We start from the raw sequence: 20580 nt of genomic DNA on the forward strand, positions 1-20580 counted from the left end.
GTGTGTGTGTGTGTGTGTGTGTGTGTGTGTGTGTGTGTGTGTGTGTGTGTGTGTGTGTGTGTGTGTGTGTGTGTGTGTGTGTGTGTGTGTGTGTGGATGTGGATTTGGATTTGTTCACTACTCACTGCTGTGTGTGTGCACTTGGATGGGTTAAAGGCAGAGCACCAATTTCGAGTATGGGTCACCATACTTGACAATACGTCACGACTTTACTTTACTTTACTTTAAATGTCTCATGTTGCCAGATCCAGCGTTTTCTGACTTTTCCACTTAATTTGTCACTTTAGAAAGTTAAAGTAGGAAGTTGTAGTTTGGTGTCACGCATATCTTTACCTTATCTTATTTGCAAAAAAATTGAAATAATTTCGGTTTATTTTTATTTAATTTTTGTTTTTAATAGCAATATCTGGCAACATCGACGGCACTCAGTAATCAATAAAGCGTATGGACAGGTTAATGCTGACAGGATACCACATTCGATAAGGGAAACGCAAAAATATCATGATATTATCTGTCAGAAACGTTATCAAAAACAGTATTTAACACTACACACTACACTACAAAGTTATCATCTATATAGCAATGGTTATTAATAAAATGAATAATAAAAAAACTGATAAAATTATCCACCCCAAACTCAGGCCTGTTAACAAATTTTGATGCAATAGGGTATGATTTAAAAACGATCATCCCTCCAAAACAGAGAAAACATCTTCCATAAACATCTACATGCCTGTCTCTTTTAAAGTGTTTATAGTGTATATAATGAGTTGTATTTGCTTGTTAATATAGCACCCCCCCCCCCCCCCCCCCCCCCCCCCCCACACACACACAGTTTTAATAGCATAAGGCTTTATATAAACGCGACTGCTCTTTATAAACCACAGGTGAGAGAATTTTTCCGGACATTAACGACAGCATCCGAGCAAAGCCGATCTGAAATTGTCTTTTAAACGACATCAGCCGAAGCCTTCCAGATAAAGCCGATTTGAAAAACAGAAGTGTCTTTCTTTGGCAGATTGGGGGCGATGAAGAAGGGTTAGAAGAAAAGAGGAGGAAGAACAAAACCATATTTCTTTATTTAGCGTGCCAATCTTCTTGCTGATTTGGATTCCATATACAGAGGTACAGCACTTCTTTATCAGATTTAAGAGGTTTTTTTTTTAACTCGATGCTTTTTCATAAGACAAGGCGAATAATAGGGTTAAAGGATGCAGTTTGTCGTTTACCGCATTTGAACTTTATTCTCAGATATTTACAGATTTTGCTTGTGTATTAGAGCAAATTCTTATAGAATGGCTGTGCAATTGAAGTGGCCGTATTCGTAACACGAGAAAATATTGATTTACAGTTCAGTGTCGATTGATGAATAACACACTGCTCTCTCGTGAACACTCGTGACTGTAGCCTATATAACTACTATGTTTCGCAACGCATCCGTTCGTTTACGTAAAAGAACCGACGGACGGTTTTCATGAAGGCATTTTAATGTGTGTTTATTATCTCGCGAAATAAGAAAGCAGCAGTCGTCTTTTTATCATGTTTGCTTGCTCTCGTTTCTGTGCATAACCTGCTTTGTTCGAGCTTGTTTAAGACGCGCGTGAATGGTAATGTGTGTAGATATGAATCCCCAATTTATTTCGGGTTTAATGGGGTCCTCGGGGTGTTTTTGGTGGGACATTTCCAGCAGAGGAATGCGACACACCCATGTCCCATGCAGCGGGTTAATATGGACAGAAAGAGGCGGCTGAAGCGCAATGTTCCCCCACGAATGAAAATAGTTAACCCTGTAATTCTCGACACGACAGCGAATTATGTCTTAATACAGACGCAATCCTTTCTGAAAGATGATTAATTGGTTGTTTAATTGGTGCCATTCTGAATCATCATCTGAGTCAGTGATTTAACAGACAAGCTCTATAATTAGCCTCACATCAACCCACATTTATTTCATTATTTGAGAGCTAATGTTAATCTTACGCTGTTTAAGATGAGAAATAAGGTTAAATGCATTTATAAACCAAACACGCTTATTAATAAATGATGCTGTGTTATGAAAGCCACTGCACTGGAAGTGGAGCAGATGCATTTCCATTTTTCACGCTGAGGCTCTCAGTTTTGATTCAATATGAGGCCAAAGAGTACTTTGGCAAAGGACTAGAACAAAGCAGATTGTCTCTCTTTTTCTCTCTCCCTCTCTTGAAGGATTTTGCCAAAATAAATGCATTAGCGATAAATAAACTTTCTAGTGACTGAAATGACAGTGAACACTTTTTTATTCGATTAGGGAAAAAATATTGGCCTCAACTGATCAGATTAGATGTCTATAAAAGGTCAAACTGAACCCTTATAAGGAAGGGAGAGAGAGACAGATTTGAACTCTGAATTTCTTGGGGTTTTGGCAGAAATGGCACGGTCAGCTGCCTTCAGTCTGGTCTTTGCAAGCCATCCTGCCAGAAACTGTCATGGCATTATGGTTAGTGTCCATTACAGACAGCCAATCACCTCCCTTTGTCAGGTCTACAGTATCTTAAAGAGACACTGTCTGTTACACTGGCTGATGTAGTTTGACTTAAAAGCAATTTATGGTCTCTTTTGGTGTCCATGGGAGGATTCATTTGCCATTGATGATTCAGGATTAGGCTTTCAGTTAGATAACGATCATATTTTACTATGACAAGAATCTTTCAAGTCTTGTCATCTTGCATGAATTCATTAAATTTGGTTTCGATTTAAATGCAGACCATCATTCTAATTCACGGAACATATTTATTTAATGAATTAAAAATTGTGTATTTTATGTGTCATATTAGTTATAGTGTTATTTCTTCATATATCTTCCCAGATAGGAGTTTTGATTGTTTATGTTGTGCTTTATACTTGCATTTTTATTTATTCATTTTTTTTCCACACAGATATCCAGCTAAAATGGGCATCACATGTGTGGCAGTCATTAGCACCCTTCTGTGCTCAGGTAACTGTTTGAAAAACACATTTCTACAATGTAGGTATCAAAATAGCAGATAGATTTTCATTTGCATAGTTTTCCAAATTGTTTCATTTCACAAGGGCAACATTTGCAGCATAATTTATCATAAGATGTTGGACTGAAAGTGCACAGTTGGCAGTTTGACATGGCAGCATTCCTAATAGTCCTTTCATATTGTTAGTGCTTCAGAGAAGGAAAACCTGCACACTCTTTCACCCGATAAAACTCATTCACTATTAACTCTGAGGTGTATTTTTGTTGTCAGCAAAAAGGCATATATTTTTAGGGCCTGTATATTCAGACCAAGCAGGAAATGCTCCTTTGTGCTTGAGTTAAAAAAAAAAAAAAAAATATATATATATACACACACACACACACACACACACACACACACACACACACACACACACACATAAACATACAAGTAAATAAAAAGAGAGAGATTTGTCTCCTTGTTATTCTTCTTCATCCTTCATAACTGCTGATTCTCAAGTCCAAAGAGATTCAGCTGGTTAGAGCTATAAGGGCAAATCCATTGCAATTTTGCAGCAGTCATAGACAAGCTAAATTTGATCTAATAGAAATGTGATCTGTCACTTGAGCAAAAACACATTCTCATATTGCTGAACCATTCTGAACAGTATATGTTGTTGAATAGCATTTACTCTTACAGATTTTTCTAAACTTGGATATGATCTGATATTATTAAACCCAAATTAATTAAACCAATGCTGCATCACTGATTGGTACAATGATAATAAAATATACTATTCCACTCACATCATTTTGTCACCCACAGTGAATTCAAGAGGTGAATAATATCGATATAAGAGTCACTCAGGGATTTGTGTATTCAATTTAGTGTATTTATTGAAGCCTTTATTAATGAAGACAACACCTAGATATTTGCCTTTATTTGACTTGGATTTACCTGTTTCATTGTTTTTTACAGTTTGGTCATCAACCATTAAAGGTAATGCTTCTTAAATTATTATAATATTATTAGAAACATTTTATAAAAATAAAGGATCTTTGTTGGCATCTGTGGTTCCATTAGGAACCTTTAAAATCCATGGAACCTTTCCATTTCACCAAAGATTCTTTATACTGAAGTATTGGACTTTTATCATGTTCTTCACACCAAAAAAATATTATTTTAAAAACAGTTCACTGAAAGGTTCTTTGAGTAACCAAAAATGTTTTGTTGCTTTTCGGTGGCATTGCTGCAAAAAAAATATATTTTTTTTTAGAAGTGTACAAAGTAACTTGCTAAGTGCAGCTTGTCTATATTTTATATATTTTTCAAATGTATGTTTTTCAGTTTTCTGTAGTCAATAAGTGAATTATATTAGCTTACTTTTCCCACACATAATGGTCTTTCTTCCTCACTCTGCAGCTAAAGATGAACACCGCACTGCTTTCTTTGGAGAGGACGTTCATATTCCCATGCCGGCTTTAGACACAACAGAGGTGTTGTTCAAGCCAAGGGTGGATCCGGTGTTAGAGCGGGTTCTCCTGCGAGACGGGAAAATTCTGGACACAAGAGCCAAACTGAACGTTCACATCAGTCATTTGATCCTGGAGGATGTGGGCGAGGAGGATGAGGGCACATATGTGGTGAAGAATTCTGCTGCTCCGGCTGATGTCAGACGAATCATTCTTATTGTTAGAGGTATAAGTTACAATATCACTATATAGATACTTGCTCAGTTGATTATCTCATGATAGACTGATAACAGGATAGAGTTCACTCAGCAAAATTCACTCAGCTATTATGGTCAATACATGTTAGGAATATATATACTACTATCAATTTTTTTTATGTTTAGAAGGACATATATTAGGCTCACCAAGGAAGCATTTATTTGATCAGTGAAATATTACTGAAATTTAAAACTGTGTTCTATTTTAATATATTGTAAATAATTTATTCCTGTGATGCGCAGCTGAATTTTCAGCATCATAACTCCAGTCTTCAATGTCACATGATCCTTCAGGTATCATTCTAATATGCTGATTTGCTGCTCAAGAAACATTTCTGATTATTTTAAATGTTGAAAACAGTTTTTACTGCTTTATATTTTTGTGGAAACTCTGAGAAAGTAGCATTTAAAAGTTCAAGTTAAGATAACAATAAAAAATTCAACAAGGACACATTAAATTGATGAATAGTGACAGTAAAGCCATTTATAACATTATAAAAGATTTCTCTATCAAATAAATGTAAGAGAAATGAATTAAGAAATGTATCATATCTATTTATGTATTTAATGGAATCACGATTGAAACATCACACAGAATTATTCAGAATTATTATACTTTTGTTTCTCAGTGTGTTGTCAAAAAAGCAGCACAGTCAGCAGAGGTTGTTTGAAAACAGGTTTATTTTCATAATTCTGCTAGAAACTGCTTACCCTAGCTTTAATGTATTTCTAATATGTTTTTCTCCTAGACTGTGCTCAAGAGACTGTGGTGAAATATGGAGACACGTATCATATCCCGATCAACCCTTCGATTGGTCCATACACCCTTGAGTTCAGGCCTGGAGCTCACACTCCAGTTAACCAGACCACAGAGGAACCACCTGTGCTGCTTCTCAACCAGACCGGCATCCCCACGCAAGAGTATGAGCACCGCCTCACCGTGGGCGAGAAGAGGGCCAACCTCCATTTGGTTACAGGAGCCGATGAGGGCAGCTACACTGTTGTGGACAGTGATAAAAAAGTCAGATTGAGAGCCTGCCTCAATGTGAAGGGTAAAAAAAAATAGTGTTTTTGAGTACATTATATGAGGTGACTGTTTCAGTATTTAATCAAAGAGAAAGCCTTATGTGACTAAAGTGTCAAAGTCTTAAAATAGTGTAAAAGCAGAGCAAGGGAAGTGGAAGAAGAAGTAACGAAGGAAAGAGAAAGAATAAAGGATCAAAAAATAGTACGTGATCTACGTAGACTCACATAGTCAGACTTTATATTATCAATATTAATTTTGGTCCACATTGCAGCTTATTCTGACCAAGAACCATCAACTTATACAGAAAAAGACCATCTGACCATATAAAGTGAAAACCAAAATTTTAGGTGACATTTTGACTGGATGAATCTAAAATCAATTCTAAAGCAAAGCTGAATATACAGATATTGAGTACAAAGTTGGTGGTACAGTATTGACATTCTAGTGTCTCACTAAATCCGAGTACGAAATTTTCGCATGCGTGTTTCTGTTTTTTCGTATTCCTCATCCTTTCCTAACAAAATGCATGCTACGGATGCAAAAACGCAGAAAATCTAACCTGATTTGAATTTTTTTTATGACGGACGAAAGTTTTGGAGGCAGTTTGTAAACGTGATTGACACAACGTGAGGTCGTATTTATTTTTTAACGTGTGAAAATTTCAGATTCGATGTGCAATGACCCTTACAGTGAAAGTAAAACTTCTTTTGAATTGCAATTATTATTTTTTTCAACATAGGACACCAATGTTTAATAAATGTGTATTATTACCAATAATAATAATAACTAAAACATATATTATATTAATATAAAATTAACAATTATAATTATTAATTTGTGCAATCAAGTCGACGATATCGCTGGAAATTAAGTGTTATAATATTATTAACATTAATATGAATAATTCTGTCAAAGTATTATAATTTATTAGCATTACTGTTGGCTGTTTGCTGGTGCAAAGGAATTTGATGTGATAAATAATATTAATTATGAATTGTGTATATTAATATTAAATATTACATAATAATAGAACAAAATTATATTATTATTAATATTATTAAAAATCTAAATAATAATTTGCCATGTATTATAATTCATTAGTATTAACTGTTGATTGTTTGCAGGTACATGAGAATTTGGTGCATTAATTCAACATTCAATATCTGCGTATATAATTTTTTTCTCCCATATGACAGACCACCAGATCTTTGTGCATTTGAATTATGGTGAAACCTTGAATATCAAGCTTCGTGTGGACCACACAAAAGTCAAAATGATCTACATCCCAGATACTGACCACAAGGAACGACTCATCATGGACCTGGGGGAGCTGACGATGCCTGTTGACTCTGCTTTTGAGGGTCGAGCATCTGTGGAAGGATCCATGTTCTACTTGAAGAAGGTCAAAATCGGTGACATGGGTGTCTTTCGAGTGATGGACTTTTCCGGCTTCCGCATAGCTGATGTCTACCTTCATGTGGAGCGTGAGTAGAGAATTTGAGAAGCTATTGTTGATTGAGTTTGGATCAGATTTTAATAACTTTCACATTGAGGTCTATTTCCTGTACCCATGATCCTCTTTTCTCGCATAACAGCCTATAAGCTGCCACAGCTGTATCTGGCGATCATCTCCTTGCTGTGTCTGCTGGCGTTGCTGCTGTTGGTGTGTCTGCTGTCCTGTCTGATCAAGGTTCACCGTCGGGCGGAGAGAGCACGTAAGATCACCCTAATTGCTCAGCAGGCTGGCAAGGGCGACGGAGAGGCCTTCAGACAGGTGATAAACCAATCTTCTGACACCCCAGAAGTATAATATAGCCTATATATTGAAGGTTGTGAAATACACTACTGTTCAAAAAATTTGAGGTCAGCAAGATCAAAAGTGATCAAAAGTGACAGTGAAGACATTTGTTACAAAAATTCCATTTCAAATAAATGCTGTACTTTTGAACTTTGTATTCATTAAAGAAAAATAATGAGCAGCACAACTGTTTTCAACACTGATAGTGATAAGATGAAATGTTTCTTGAGCAGCAAATCATCATATTAGACTGATTTTTTGAAGGATTGTGACACTGATGATGCTGAAAATTTAGTTTCTCATCACAGAAATAAATTACATTTTATAACACATTCAAATAGAAAACAGTTCTTTTAAATTGTTATAATATTTCACAATATTACAGTGTTCACTGTATTCATTTTACAAAATAAATGCAGCCTTACTAAGCATAAGAGGTTTCAAAAATGTAAACAAAAAAAACAACCACAGACGTTTTGAACAGTGGTGCGATTCCATAATATATAATGATAATTAAATCAGTTTCAGCAAATGTGACTGATCAACTCTATCAAAAATATGTCTGTTTGTCTCTTGTCTTTGTTCACTTTGCTCTTTGATACATACTCATGTACCCCTTTTAATTATTTATTATTTTTTGATTATTTAATTATTTATTGTGTTAATCACATCCAAAATAAAAGTTTTTTTTACATAATATTGTCACCAGACAGACACAGGACACAGAGGTAAGTGCCTTTAATAGGAATCAATCTATATAGCGTTTTATTTTTATATTTGTTCATTCAGTTTCGTGAATGCTCCTGCTAAATACACCTATTGTACCTGAAAATAAAATACTGTTTATTTAATATTTATATTGTGTTTATTTGTAATGTGTATCTTTGTTCTCATTTTTTAATAACAAAGATAAAATAATGACAAATATTTTTATCTTCACCCACTTTGGCCTAAATATCTGCCATACTTTTTTATATTTTGTTACCTTGAAAGGCTTTGTCTTTATAATAGGGAAATTAGTTTGGCTGTAATGCTCAAACAGCTTGCAAAATAGAAAAACCAACATGACAAAGAATCGTGATAAAATTGTTGTAACGAGTATGCAGGTATAACCTTCTGACTTGGGGAGATCTGTGACGAAGTCGACTCCGACGTGGGACCAGGGGCGACGTGGAATGGGTAATGGGACTAATTTTCCGGCGGGTAAGTGATGTGGAGTCTTGGAGATGGCGCCGATTGAGCATCCACGAATGTACTGGGAGATACTCCCGGGCCATACTGGGCCACCAGTACCGAGCTTGGAGGAGCGAGAGGGTACGCTGGCTGCCTGGGTGTCCAGAGCCCGTGGAAGAATGCAGGGAGCCCAGAAGGGAAGTCCTCAAGGAGGTGGGCATGTAGGTCTTGCCCTCTGGGCCTCCCAGCGGAGCGGGTTCGGTGATGGAGGCGATGCGGATCTGTTCATCCAGGGCCCACCGAATGGGGCTCACAAGGATGGGTTTGGGTTCAGGTGTGGAGGGTTCGTTGGGGGCATGGATACATGAGAGGGAATCCGCCTTGACATTCTTATCTCCGGGTCGATACGTGATGGAAAACTGGAACTGGGTGAATTAGAGGGCCCAGCGAGCTTGCCAGGGGTTTAACCTCTTAGCACTTCAGAGATATTCCAGGTTTTTGTGGTCAGTGATGACCGTAAAGGGGTGTTGTGCTTCCTCCATTTTTACTTTACTCGCTTCATTCGTGCATGAAATTCGCTTCATTCGCACGTGAAATTCACATCACAACAGACGCGAATTCGCGTCAGGGAGGGGCTTCTGCGAGGCGGCTCCAGTCTTGTTGCGAAATGGCTGACATATACAGTGGGGCAAATAAGTATTTGATACACTGCCGATTTTTCAAGTTTTCCCACTTACAAAGAATGGAGAGATCTGTAATTTTCATCGTGGGTACACCTCAACTGTGAGAGACAGAATATTAAAAAAAAATCTAGAAAATCACATTGTATGATTTTTGAATAATTAATTTCCATTTTATTGCATGAAATTAGTATTTGATACAATAGAATTTAATATTTGGTACAGAAACCTTTGTTTACAATTACAGAGGTCAGACGTTTCCTGTAGTTCTTGACCAGGTTTGCACACACTGCAGCAGGGATTTTGGCCCACTCCTCCATACAGGTCTTCTCCAGGTCTTCCAGGTTTTGGGGCTGTCGCTGGGCAACATGGTGTTTCAGCTCCCTCCATAGATTTTCTATTGGGTTCAGGTCTGGAGACTGGCAGGCTAGGCCACTCCAGGACCTTGAAATGCTTCTTACGGAGCCACTCCTTAGTTGCCCTTGCTGTGTGTTTGTGGTCATTGTCATGCTGGAAGACCCAGCCACGACCCATCTTCAATGCTGTTACTGAGGGAAGGAGGTTATTGCCCAAAATCTTGCCCTGTCCATCCTCCCCTCAATACGGTGCAGTCGTCCTGTCCCCTTTGCAGAAAAGCACCCCCAAAGCATGATGTTTCCACCCCCATGCTTCACGGTTGGGATGGTGTTCTTGGGATTCTACTCATCTTTCTTCTTCCTCCAAACACGGCGAGTGGAGTTTATACCAAAAAGTTCTATTTTGGTCTCATCTGAACGCTAGGTAGTCAGATGGGATCGTCGGAACTTCACGAGGTTCGGGGCTCTCCACTAGGGTGGATCCAAAGCCCTGCCTGTAAGCAGTGAGTAGCGCTGCCTCATTCCATCCACACGAGGCCGCCAGAGAGAGCTGTTCGAAGAGCGCTGACCAGCTCTTCGAGAAGATCCATAGCGGCGGGTTTTGGGAACTCCATCTCCGGTCGTCGGTTCTGGTCTGGTCTTCTGTCAGCAGACAGACACAGGACACAGAGGTAAGTGCAATACAATCAACTGGTTTATTGAGTAGTAGCAGAGGGGAAGGAGATGAGCAGAATGTCCAGGTAAGCAGGCGGGGAATGGGAATGTCTCTAGGGGCTTATCTGAGTGTGAATGTCCTTTTTCATTTTCCCAGGGGATCCAGAGGTAACAGTGGAGCATGGAGACTGTGGAGAACAGGGATAGGAACACTGGAGCAACTGGTAAGTAGATAAAAGGTAAGTGGGTCAGGTTAGTCAACATAGAATGTTTGAGACCAGACAGTGAGTGAACGAGAGGAGTGCAGGGATATAGTGCTGCTGATGAGTGCTGACAGGTGGCAGTGATCAGAAATCAGGGGATTGGGATCTGGTGAGTGTCGTTAGTGGTGACTGTGGTGACTTTCTGACAAATACATGTCTGTGTACTGTTTATTTATTATGTATATATAAATACACACACATTCAGTATATAGTTTGAAAATATTTACACGCATATACATTTATATTATATTTTATATTATATATAAATATATTTAATATATATATGCATAACATATTTATATAAATAAACACAGTACACATATATTATGTAAACAAAAACTTGTATTTTGGATGCGATTAATCGTTTGACAGCACTATTTTTATATTATTATTTTTTATTATTCAAACTATTCCTTGGTAATTTATAGTCTGGTTTACGTTCTTTTTACCCGATCAGACAAAATGTCTTGTATCATGTTGCTGTAGCCTCAGGAAAACGTCCCCTTTTGTTTGCAAATTCAACCCTTTTCCAACAGCAAAGCAATCCAGTCTTGCCAGTTACCTATTATGACCCATCAGTCAATACAAATATAATCTGGCTGTTTGTGTCGGAGTGTAAAGTGAGATTGAATGTGTGTATTCAATGAGTTTGACCCAAACACATTTATTTGGATTAAGAGGTTTCATGGGCTGGTTAGCTTAACACTTCATCTGCGTTGCATTTCTCCCTCCTAAAGGATCGTCTGACGGGGTCCCTGCTGGGTGAGAGAGCTTTGCGTTCTGCTGTTGTATTTTCCTGTAGTGCTAAGCTGATGAATCTGTATTGGTGTTGTGGTATCGCAACATGGGTCCCAAAGGCCTTCTGTCACTCTTGGTGACTGTTTATCTGTCCATTATTCTCTTTGTTTTCCTCTCAGACCTCCTGAGATGAGTAACTTCAGGTGTTGCACTGATCCTAGTTTGAACTCTTAAAAGAAATAGGTATAAAGGTACATACACCTGTGTGTTAAAGCTTCTGCCGTGCTTAAACACACATGCACATATGCAATCTATATGGAGAGGTAAATATGAAATCTATGTGTATGTGTGTATGTGTGCTGTTTGTATGCTGCTGTGTGAATGTGTACATATGGTTGGCAGTGATCAATAGAGTCACTTATATGTTAATAATGTGTTTATATTTTAACAATATTCTGCTTATACAGAATTATTTCGAACACTTCTTGTTATGTAATTAATAACCATTTTTCTTTCACATTTCAAGGTTTAGATTTGTGAATTAGATACAGAATATGCAAGATTATGTTCGGAATGGAATATTAGCGTACTACATATTATGCAGTATATACATAATTTTTTTAGATTTAAACTGCATATTTATGTGACATTGAACAATGAACTATGACCAGTATGTTACATTGCTGTCACGTAACTTCATGACGTCATGCCAGAAAAAAAATGTCTATTATGTATTTTCAAATCAATGTTATGTATAAAAAAAGTTTGAAGACTGATCAAATAATGAGAAAATAAATGGATATGAAATTTGGTACTTCACAATAGATTTGCCACGTGACGATGTTGCAATTTCAATGTCGTAATTTTATTAAACCCAGTATAACGGTAATAGTGCTATAGGATTATTTTCGTTCCACAAAAACGCAAGCTTGATTTCAAACTTACTATTTATTTATATATGTATGTATGTATAAGTATGTATGTATTTTTTTATTTATTGCTAAGTAATTACACTTAAAATAAATAATGTGCAATCAGGCTAAATGGTGTGTTGTCCACCAAATGCTCAAGAATGTCAAGTGTTCAGTCATTGGGATAAGGGTCTTCTCTTCTGAGTGCAACTAGATTAATTCCTTTGTTGTGTTTGGTTTACTCTATTAATATTTTACACACTTATGCATGTTGTGAAATGCATGTTGTGAAACTGGATCATGATCTGCTGACTTTTGTGCTGCCCCTTGCACAATTGTTCCTGTTAAATGAAAGGTGTTGTTTCTGTCAGCACTCATGCTGTATTGCCGGTGTAATTTTGATCCTGTCTGTAGAAACACTTGGCTTTTAATGCATTAATTTAATTCATCATTAGTCACATAAGTCATCGTTAGGTGACTAGTGTCTAATTTCATGCCTGTATCTTCTATACTGTGACAAGCCCACTGCACGCTATACAAAATACTATAGTAAAAGTAGTACGCTAGTATGCTATTCTGAATATAGCCACTAGACTCTAGCACTTAATCATTTGCCAACCCAGTGAAATTCATGTTGTCCATGTGTTTGTCTGTAACATCATTGTGTGTACTCTCAAAGCCTTGTGGGTAAGTGTGCCTCTGGATTTTACTGTATGCTCATACTGTATATGTTGTGTGACACTGTGAAGGGCCAGACACTGACACTGATAAGCAGCGTTGTTGTGTTTTAAACAAACAACAACATGCCGACTTCATCAGAATCATTCAGATATTTTGCCCATGGCGTCATCCAGTTTTCACAATGTTACAGTATACAGTATATTCCTTGTACAGAATATTTATTCTGGATCTGCTGATTATTTCTCAGGCTGTTTTCACACTTGGTTTGATTGGGTGGTCTGGACCTGAGGTCATTTCGTACAATATTTCAACATTGCATTATTTGGCTCCAAACTGTGATACATTTGCATCACCAGCAGCAGATGTCTGCCGCTGGTGCTATAACAGCTCAGAAGGAGAAGGAGCTAAAATGGAAAGCAATATTCACCTCATTTGTTGCAGTCATATTTTAGTCCCTTTGATTTTCACGAGAAGATTTTAACGTCACCTGCATCTTGTCATAGCAAGAGAAGCAAAGGATGTAAGATACTTGCCAGAGGCAATTTCTGCAGGCAAACACGAATGACTGGTGAATGCAGGTAAATCAGGCCACTTTTTCATATTGGAATTTTGTCTGAATTCATTCTACTGTCAATAGCAGTTCACTTCATAAAATGTACATCAGATTCCCATTTTCAAGTAGAATCGTGCACAAATTTGAAACAGATTTCACACCCAACAAACCAAACTTGTCAAATGAACTCTGGTTCAAACCACGTTTTTTTTATTTCCATTGTGAGCCCATGCCCATCCACAGTACTGTGTGCTAATTCACATGTGTGTAATGATGTTTTTCAGGTGGTTCATGAAGCTTATACTAGATTCACAGAGGAGCCCACCGTATTGTCTACATGGGAGAACACCACCGAGAGCACAGAAGTTGAGATCAAAGTAGGCCGTTTAGTTTTTCCTTTGAAATTGGTTTGCCATTAACATGATTCTAAAGGGATAGTTCACCCCAAAATGAAAATTCACTCCTTGTCATTGTATCATTGCAAATCAGGGTTATTAAAAATAAAACTATTAAAAACATTGTTAATTGAAAAAGCTAAAATGAAAAACATATATAAATATTAAAATAAGAACTTAAATGAAAATGAGAAATATTGCCTTGAAATAAATTTAAGTTGAATTAAAAATAAAAAATAAAACTGAAATAAATCAAATTAAACCTAAATAGTCATATTTAATTAGTAATTAAAATGACAAAAGCACATAAAACTAATACAATAACTGAATATATACAAATAAAAGATTATTCAAAACATTAAAAACTGTAATAGTATATAAATAATACTAAAATAACAAACCTGAATGCTGTTATTTTAACCCTAAAAGGGGCAACGTATCCTGGGGGATACAAATATTTGAGGAGAGAAGCAGTGAAAGTGTAATCTTATTTCTTGGTTTCATGTTGAAAGGCTGTTTGTTGTGAATATTTAGTAAAGTAAAGTAAAGTCGTGACGTATTGTCAAGTATGGTGACCCATACTCGAAATTGGTGCTCTGCGTTTAACCCATCCAAGTGCACACACACAACAGTGAGTAGTGAACAAATGCACACACACACACACACACACACACACACACACACACACACACACACACCGTGAACACACACCCGGAGCAGTGGGCAGCCATGCTGCAGCGCCCGGGGAGCAATTGGGGGTTCGGTGCCTTGCTCAAGGGCACCTCAGTCGTGGTATTGAGGGTGGAGAGAGCGCTGTACATTCACTCCCCCCACCTACAATCCCTGCCGGCCGGGGACTCGAACCCGCAACCTTTCGATTACGAGTTCGACTCTCTAACCATTAGGCCACAACTTCCACGACTTAGATGAGAGAACTTTTGTTTCTACATTCTTTGTTTAGCTCACAGGAAGCTCACATTGTCGCCTGTAGTGGACAATCCACTCGCCCTCCCAAAAAAGTTGACATATTTACATGTACATATATGTTGGAGGGGACTCGCATGTTTAAAAAGCTGCTGTTCAACTTTAGCTTATTAGGTTTACAACCCTAATTCCAGTTGGGACGTTTTGTAAAATGCAATAAAATCAAGAATCTGTGATTTGTTCGTTCTCTTATCTTTTATTTAATTGACAAAAGTAAAAAGAAAAGATTTCCAAAATTTTCACTGACCAACATAAATGTATTTTGTAAATATGAACAAATATCGATTTTGATGGCTGCAACACACTCCAAAAAAGTTGGGACAGAGGCACGTTTAACACTGTGTCATTACAATGTTTCTTTGTTTGAGAAACAAGAATACTAATTGTTCAAGTTTTGCAAGCAAAATTTTTGTCTAGTCTATCTTGTGTAAGGGAAACAGGTCAATTTAGCTCAAAGGGAATCATTTATGATTTTATAGGGAATTTGAACAGAATCACTGTTTTTTACGGTCAGCAATTCAGTGGACGAGCCGTACAAAATCAACTCTGCACTGGATATTAAAATCCAAACTATAGTGAAAACACTATTAAATTAACAACATCGGTATATATTTAAATATAAATAAAACTTTATTGGATAAACCCAAGACATGTAAACACATAATCATACGCACTCACACATTCATACACATTGCAGAAAGACAGAAAGTGAAAAAAGGATGAGTTTAAGAGAATGAAAATGTGAAATCCTAAGTGTCCTATTGCATAGACCTGAACAACCATCAATCACTTATTTAACCCTTGCATTGAGTTTCTCAATGAGGCTAAAATTAATATTAAATGCACCAATTCAGCAAGAATCTGGAGTTTGTATTACTTGCGTTGCCTTTGTGTTAAGGGATTCCCTTTTGTTGTCTTCTTTGCAGAAAGGGGTTTTTCCCAAGTTGCTGATTGGCTGGAAGTTCAGTAGTCTATGAAGTGATGTCTTGGGAAGCCAATGGTTGGGCGTTGGCTGAGGATGCAGAGTTGTGGTCTGGTTGGAGTTTTGAGGCGGTCACACTCGAAGTGAACTCGGAGACACGAAACTCTCAATGGAAAGTTATTAAAAAGACACACACAATGAGTGATTAGAATATGATAGTCAAGTGTGTGGGTTACATACATAATATGGAGTTATGCATAGAAATGATTAGTTGCTCATAAGTCCTTTTAAGATGATTTTAGGTGCATAAAAGTGAAGAACAAAGGTCAAAAAGGGTTTGGAAGGAATTTCAGTCTGGTCTTTGTCCTGCTAGTTGGGGGGAAGTCAGTCTGAGGAAGCTCATGATCTCTATCATGGATTTACATGTGATGGCCATGCTGTGCATCTCTTTGATCATCAATCTTGATTACTTGCCCCAAATTTGACAATCTCCTTCCTGATTTGCGATTATCAATGTGTTCTTTTTTGTGTTAATGTTGTAAGGTGTTCTGTGAAAGAGGCTTGTTGGTTAGGCTTGCTCCAGACTCATGGCGCCAGGGTATTTTGGACAGATTTATGACGTTGTCTTGTTATCTGGGGCCTCTCTGTGGAATTTGCTCTTTTGGTGGTTCTAACACCAATCTGATCGATTCTTAAATTGTCTGATTCGCTCTGATATCCTACACTTGAAACAAGGCTTCAGATGCCCAGCAGTCTGTGATTGTCGTTGTCTGATTCTCCTTTTCATGACTGGTCATACATTTTCAATTGGAGACAGATCTGGACTGCAGGCAGGCCAGTCTAACATATTCACTCTGTCTCTGTGAAACCACGCTGTTGTACCACATGCAGAATGAGACCTGGCATGTTTTTGATCTAATAACCATGGACTTACCATGAAAGATGTCATCTTGATATATGCCTCCATGTCAATGGTACCTTCACACATATGCAAGTCACCCATGCCGTTTGCACTGATGCACTCATATACCATGACAGACGTTTGCTTTTGCTTCTGTCGCTAATGAAAGTCTGAATGGTCCCTTTGGTCTTAGGGACTGAGAACGCAAAATAAATTTTTCCCAGAAACAAGCTGAAATGTGGACTCATCTGAGTACAGCACACATTCACTGTCTTTTAGACTGTCTGAGATGAGCTCTCTCCCAGAGAACCCGGTGGCATCACTGCATAGAATTGATGTATAGCTTATAACAAAGTTTCAAGTTGCATTTCTTGATGCAGCAGCAGACTGTGTTAATTGAGAGTGGTTTTCAGAACTTTTCCTGAGCCCATGTGGCTATATTTAACACCACAGCACGATGGCTTCTTATGCAATGCCATCATAGGGCTCAAAGGTCAAGCACATTCAGCTGAGGTTTGCTGCCTTGCCCTACATGTACTGTGATTTCTCTGGATTCCCTGAAGCTTTTCACAATATTACGTGTGGTAGTTGGTGAAAATACCTTGACCTATTACCAATTCACCGGTTTACTGTGAAAGGTTTCAAAACAGTTTAAAGTGGATATTCTATAACCTTTTCACTTTTATTTTGCCTCTGTCCCAACTTGTGTTGCAGCCATCTAAATCAAAATTTGTTCATATGTACAAAATACATTTATGTTGGTCAGTGAAAACGTTGTACTTTTGTCAATTAAATAAAAGTTAAAGAGAACAAACAAATCATGGATTCTTGATTTTACATTTTTACATTTTACATTGCATTTTTACAAAACGCCTCAACTTCTCTGGAATTTGGGTTGTACATTGAAATTTTATGAATTAAATGCTTACATTGTTTTGTTTATATCTCAAGGGATACATCACACTTTTAGGGGTATAAATCAAGATCTAAAAACATATATAAACTCTATTTTGTGGCTTGTGTTTTAGAAAATCAAATAATTGTAAAAAAGATTTTTTAAAAATTTTTATCAAATAAAAAATAAAAAAATCGTAATCTTGACAAAACAGATATAGTTGGAAAGGTCTGACAGTCAAGGTTCCATCTTTGGTTTTGTAATAGAAGTGATATTGTAAACAAATATATACATAAATACATAAAAAAAACACATTTTATAACAACAAATTTAAAAATACTTTTATAACTTTTTTGAAATGCTTTCACTTCAGCAATAATCTGCTATGTGTCTTCTTTAAAAAGAGACCAACCTTAGGTCTGTATTCCAAAGTATTCAGGAATTACAACCATGTTGTAACAAGCATTGATAAACAAGTGTTCTGTAAAAATAAGAGTCAAATTTTGAAAAATAAAATCATGAAATTGTATTATTTGAGTCCCAAAAAGATGGAAAATAATTCATTTTCTTTTCAATTACGGCACTTATTTTTCAATAAATTAATTTTCTGATGTCTTTTTATGGGTTTGGCCTTTTTTAGGCTTAATAACAACATTTGAAATATTTAAATATTTGTTAAAAATTAAAGAATTGCAATGCAACTTGTGCAACAACTGGTCATACTTAGCTCAGACCAAAAAAAAAAAAAAAAAAAATTATATAATAATAATAATAATAAAAAACAGCGACATTAAGATAAGCAAATTAAATAATTTTTTTTTTTTTATATATATATTTTTTTTAGTATTTAATATTTGAATAGTCGTCTTACAATTCTTGGTTCTGATTTAACTCTTAGGGTCTTGAGGTATCAAAACCAGGTCAGTACCAGGCCCTCCAATCTGAGAAGAACTTCTTGGACATGAACGACTCAGGCGTGGAGTTCAACTCGTCAGCGCTCCCTCTGGACAGTGACACAGACGTACCTGATTATCTCGCCTCTCAGAAGCTCTTGCTCGAGTCCGACACTCTCGCTGGCGTCCCGCCGGCCATCTCTGAGGGCGACTACAGTGCCACTCGCACCCCTGATTCCATTCTGAGCACCAGCCCCGTTGTCCAGCCCAAATCTGCGGCTCAGATAAATGGCGACTTAATCGGAGCAACAACACCTGAGGAAATGACCAAAGCCAATGATTTAGATGCGAAGACGAGCAAAGATGCTTCACCGCATTCTGAGAAAGCACTGGATCCAAGTAATGGTACCACAACCTGAGCACTTTAAAGCAAATTGAGTTCGTTCATCACATCCCACCATTTGACGTCTAAAATGACACTTCATCTTGCTTGGACTGATCTGTTGCATAACAAATGGTTTGTCGATCAAGGAAAAATCCTGATCCTAGAAGAACAAAAGAACAAATCCAAGAGAAGACAAAAAAATTAACAAAAATAAGAAAAAAATTTGAAGTACCGAATCAGTCCTGCACTATGCATGCCTTTGAATTACTGAGGTCCAGTTTGAAGCTAAATGCTAGATTAGAGTGACCATGTAGTGCATGTGAAGAAGAAAAACACACGTGTAAGACTTAATACTTTTATAATTTTACTAAGCAATGCAACTATAACCAGAACTTTCACGAGAGAGTCATACTGCCTGAAACTCCATGGAAGCTTCAAGTAACATCTGAAGCAAATTGCATTGGATCGTACATCTACAAAATGCCAAATTTTGAGAATTTCTTCATTTGTTGGATCAAAGTTGGATTCATTCCAAGATCAAACACACTTTCCCAGCGCTTCACCTGGTGCAAATGCTTCCTTTTGACCGTCTGCAGTCACCGCTGGCTTTGAAGTGCTTTGCTGATAATCCTTGCCAATGGTAAACTAAACACCGTGATGAATCAGGTCCGCATGGATGACAGGTATCTGATACGGTGGCTTACCGCTGTAAATAGGATCAGCTGTGGTGGAGGGTTTTGGCCCTGGTTCAGAGGAACTCCTCTGAAGGAACGGCTTGTCTCAGCAGTTTCAGGTGCTGATTCTGCTGGGGTGTCTCCACAACCCGGGCCTTTCCGGTGATCTCTTTTCTAGCGCTTTATTCCTACTCATTTGAATATATTTTATAGCAAGTTTGAGCTCGTAGAAATGCACTCATTACGAAAATCATTAACATTTATTCATGAGGAATGATTCGCAATAAGACGTAACTCAGTGGGGTCTAGGGGGTGCTGAGTTCAGGAAAATTCAATATTCATATTCATGATATCTAGTGTGGTTTCATTATGTAGATTTGAATAATTTGTGATTGACTCACATCTGTAAGTACAGTTGAGTCGGCATAAAACATCCATATTTCCAGCTGTAACATGGCTATTGTGCTTCTGCGATTTTACTAAAAGCACTGCAAATTTTTTTAGTTTTTAAAATAATTCCAAATATCTTTTTCATACCATACACTCTTAAAAGTTGTTTTTTTTTTGCTAGCATTGATGTTTCATGAGGAATCCTTAACATTCCTGGAAGCTTTCAAGGTTCTTTATAGAAAAAAGGTTCTTCAGAATATTATGTTTATTACACTAAGAAAAAAGATTGTTTTAAGAACAAATCACTGAAAGTTTCTTTGACAAAGCAAAAGTGCTTCTTCTATGATGCTGTTGCAAAAATCAGCTTTATTTTTAAGAGTGTATAGTTCAAATTCTCTTTTAACGTTCTCGCAGCACTTGATTTTTAGGTTAACGCTACTCGTTTGTACTGGATAGATGCGTTTATGCAGGTAAATGATGTGTGAGGAGGATTATGATGCGATATTAAAATGAGCTGTAGCTGGTGGGTGGAGTCTTATATCAGGGGTGTGGTTTAGCCTGTTGGTGAAACTGCTACCTCATGTTTTGATGTCTGAAGGACACACATAGGGAAAA

General features: G+C 37.2%; 1 protein-coding gene across 2 annotated transcripts; it reads left to right on the forward strand.

The window, feature by feature from the left end:
* The first annotated feature begins 827 nt into the window (after nucleotides 1-827).
* On the forward strand, nucleotides 828-19095 carry LOC306847704 (uncharacterized protein). 2 transcript variants are annotated; one of them, XM_079381822.1, is made up of 9 exons: nucleotides 828-1125; nucleotides 2916-2974; nucleotides 3942-3962; nucleotides 4386-4661; nucleotides 5442-5744; nucleotides 6916-7203; nucleotides 7315-7493; nucleotides 13811-13903; nucleotides 18522-19095. In XM_079381822.1, exons 2-9 carry the CDS (start codon nucleotides 2929-2931, stop codon nucleotides 18933-18935), a joined length of 1620 nt encoding a protein of 539 aa, XP_079237948.1. In that variant the 5' UTR covers nucleotides 828-1125; nucleotides 2916-2928; the 3' UTR covers nucleotides 18936-19095. The 2 variants fall into 2 exon arrangements, with proteins under 2 accessions (XP_079237948.1, XP_079237949.1); XM_079381823.1 differs by lacking the exon at nucleotides 3942-3962 and having other exon boundaries at nucleotides 995-1125.
* Nucleotides 19096-20580: the final 1485 nt, after the last annotated feature.

The sequence above is a fragment of the Barbus barbus genome (genome assembly GCF_936440315.1).
Source record: "Barbus barbus genome assembly, chromosome: 27".
NCBI lineage: Eukaryota > Metazoa > Chordata > Actinopteri > Cypriniformes > Cyprinidae > Barbus > Barbus barbus.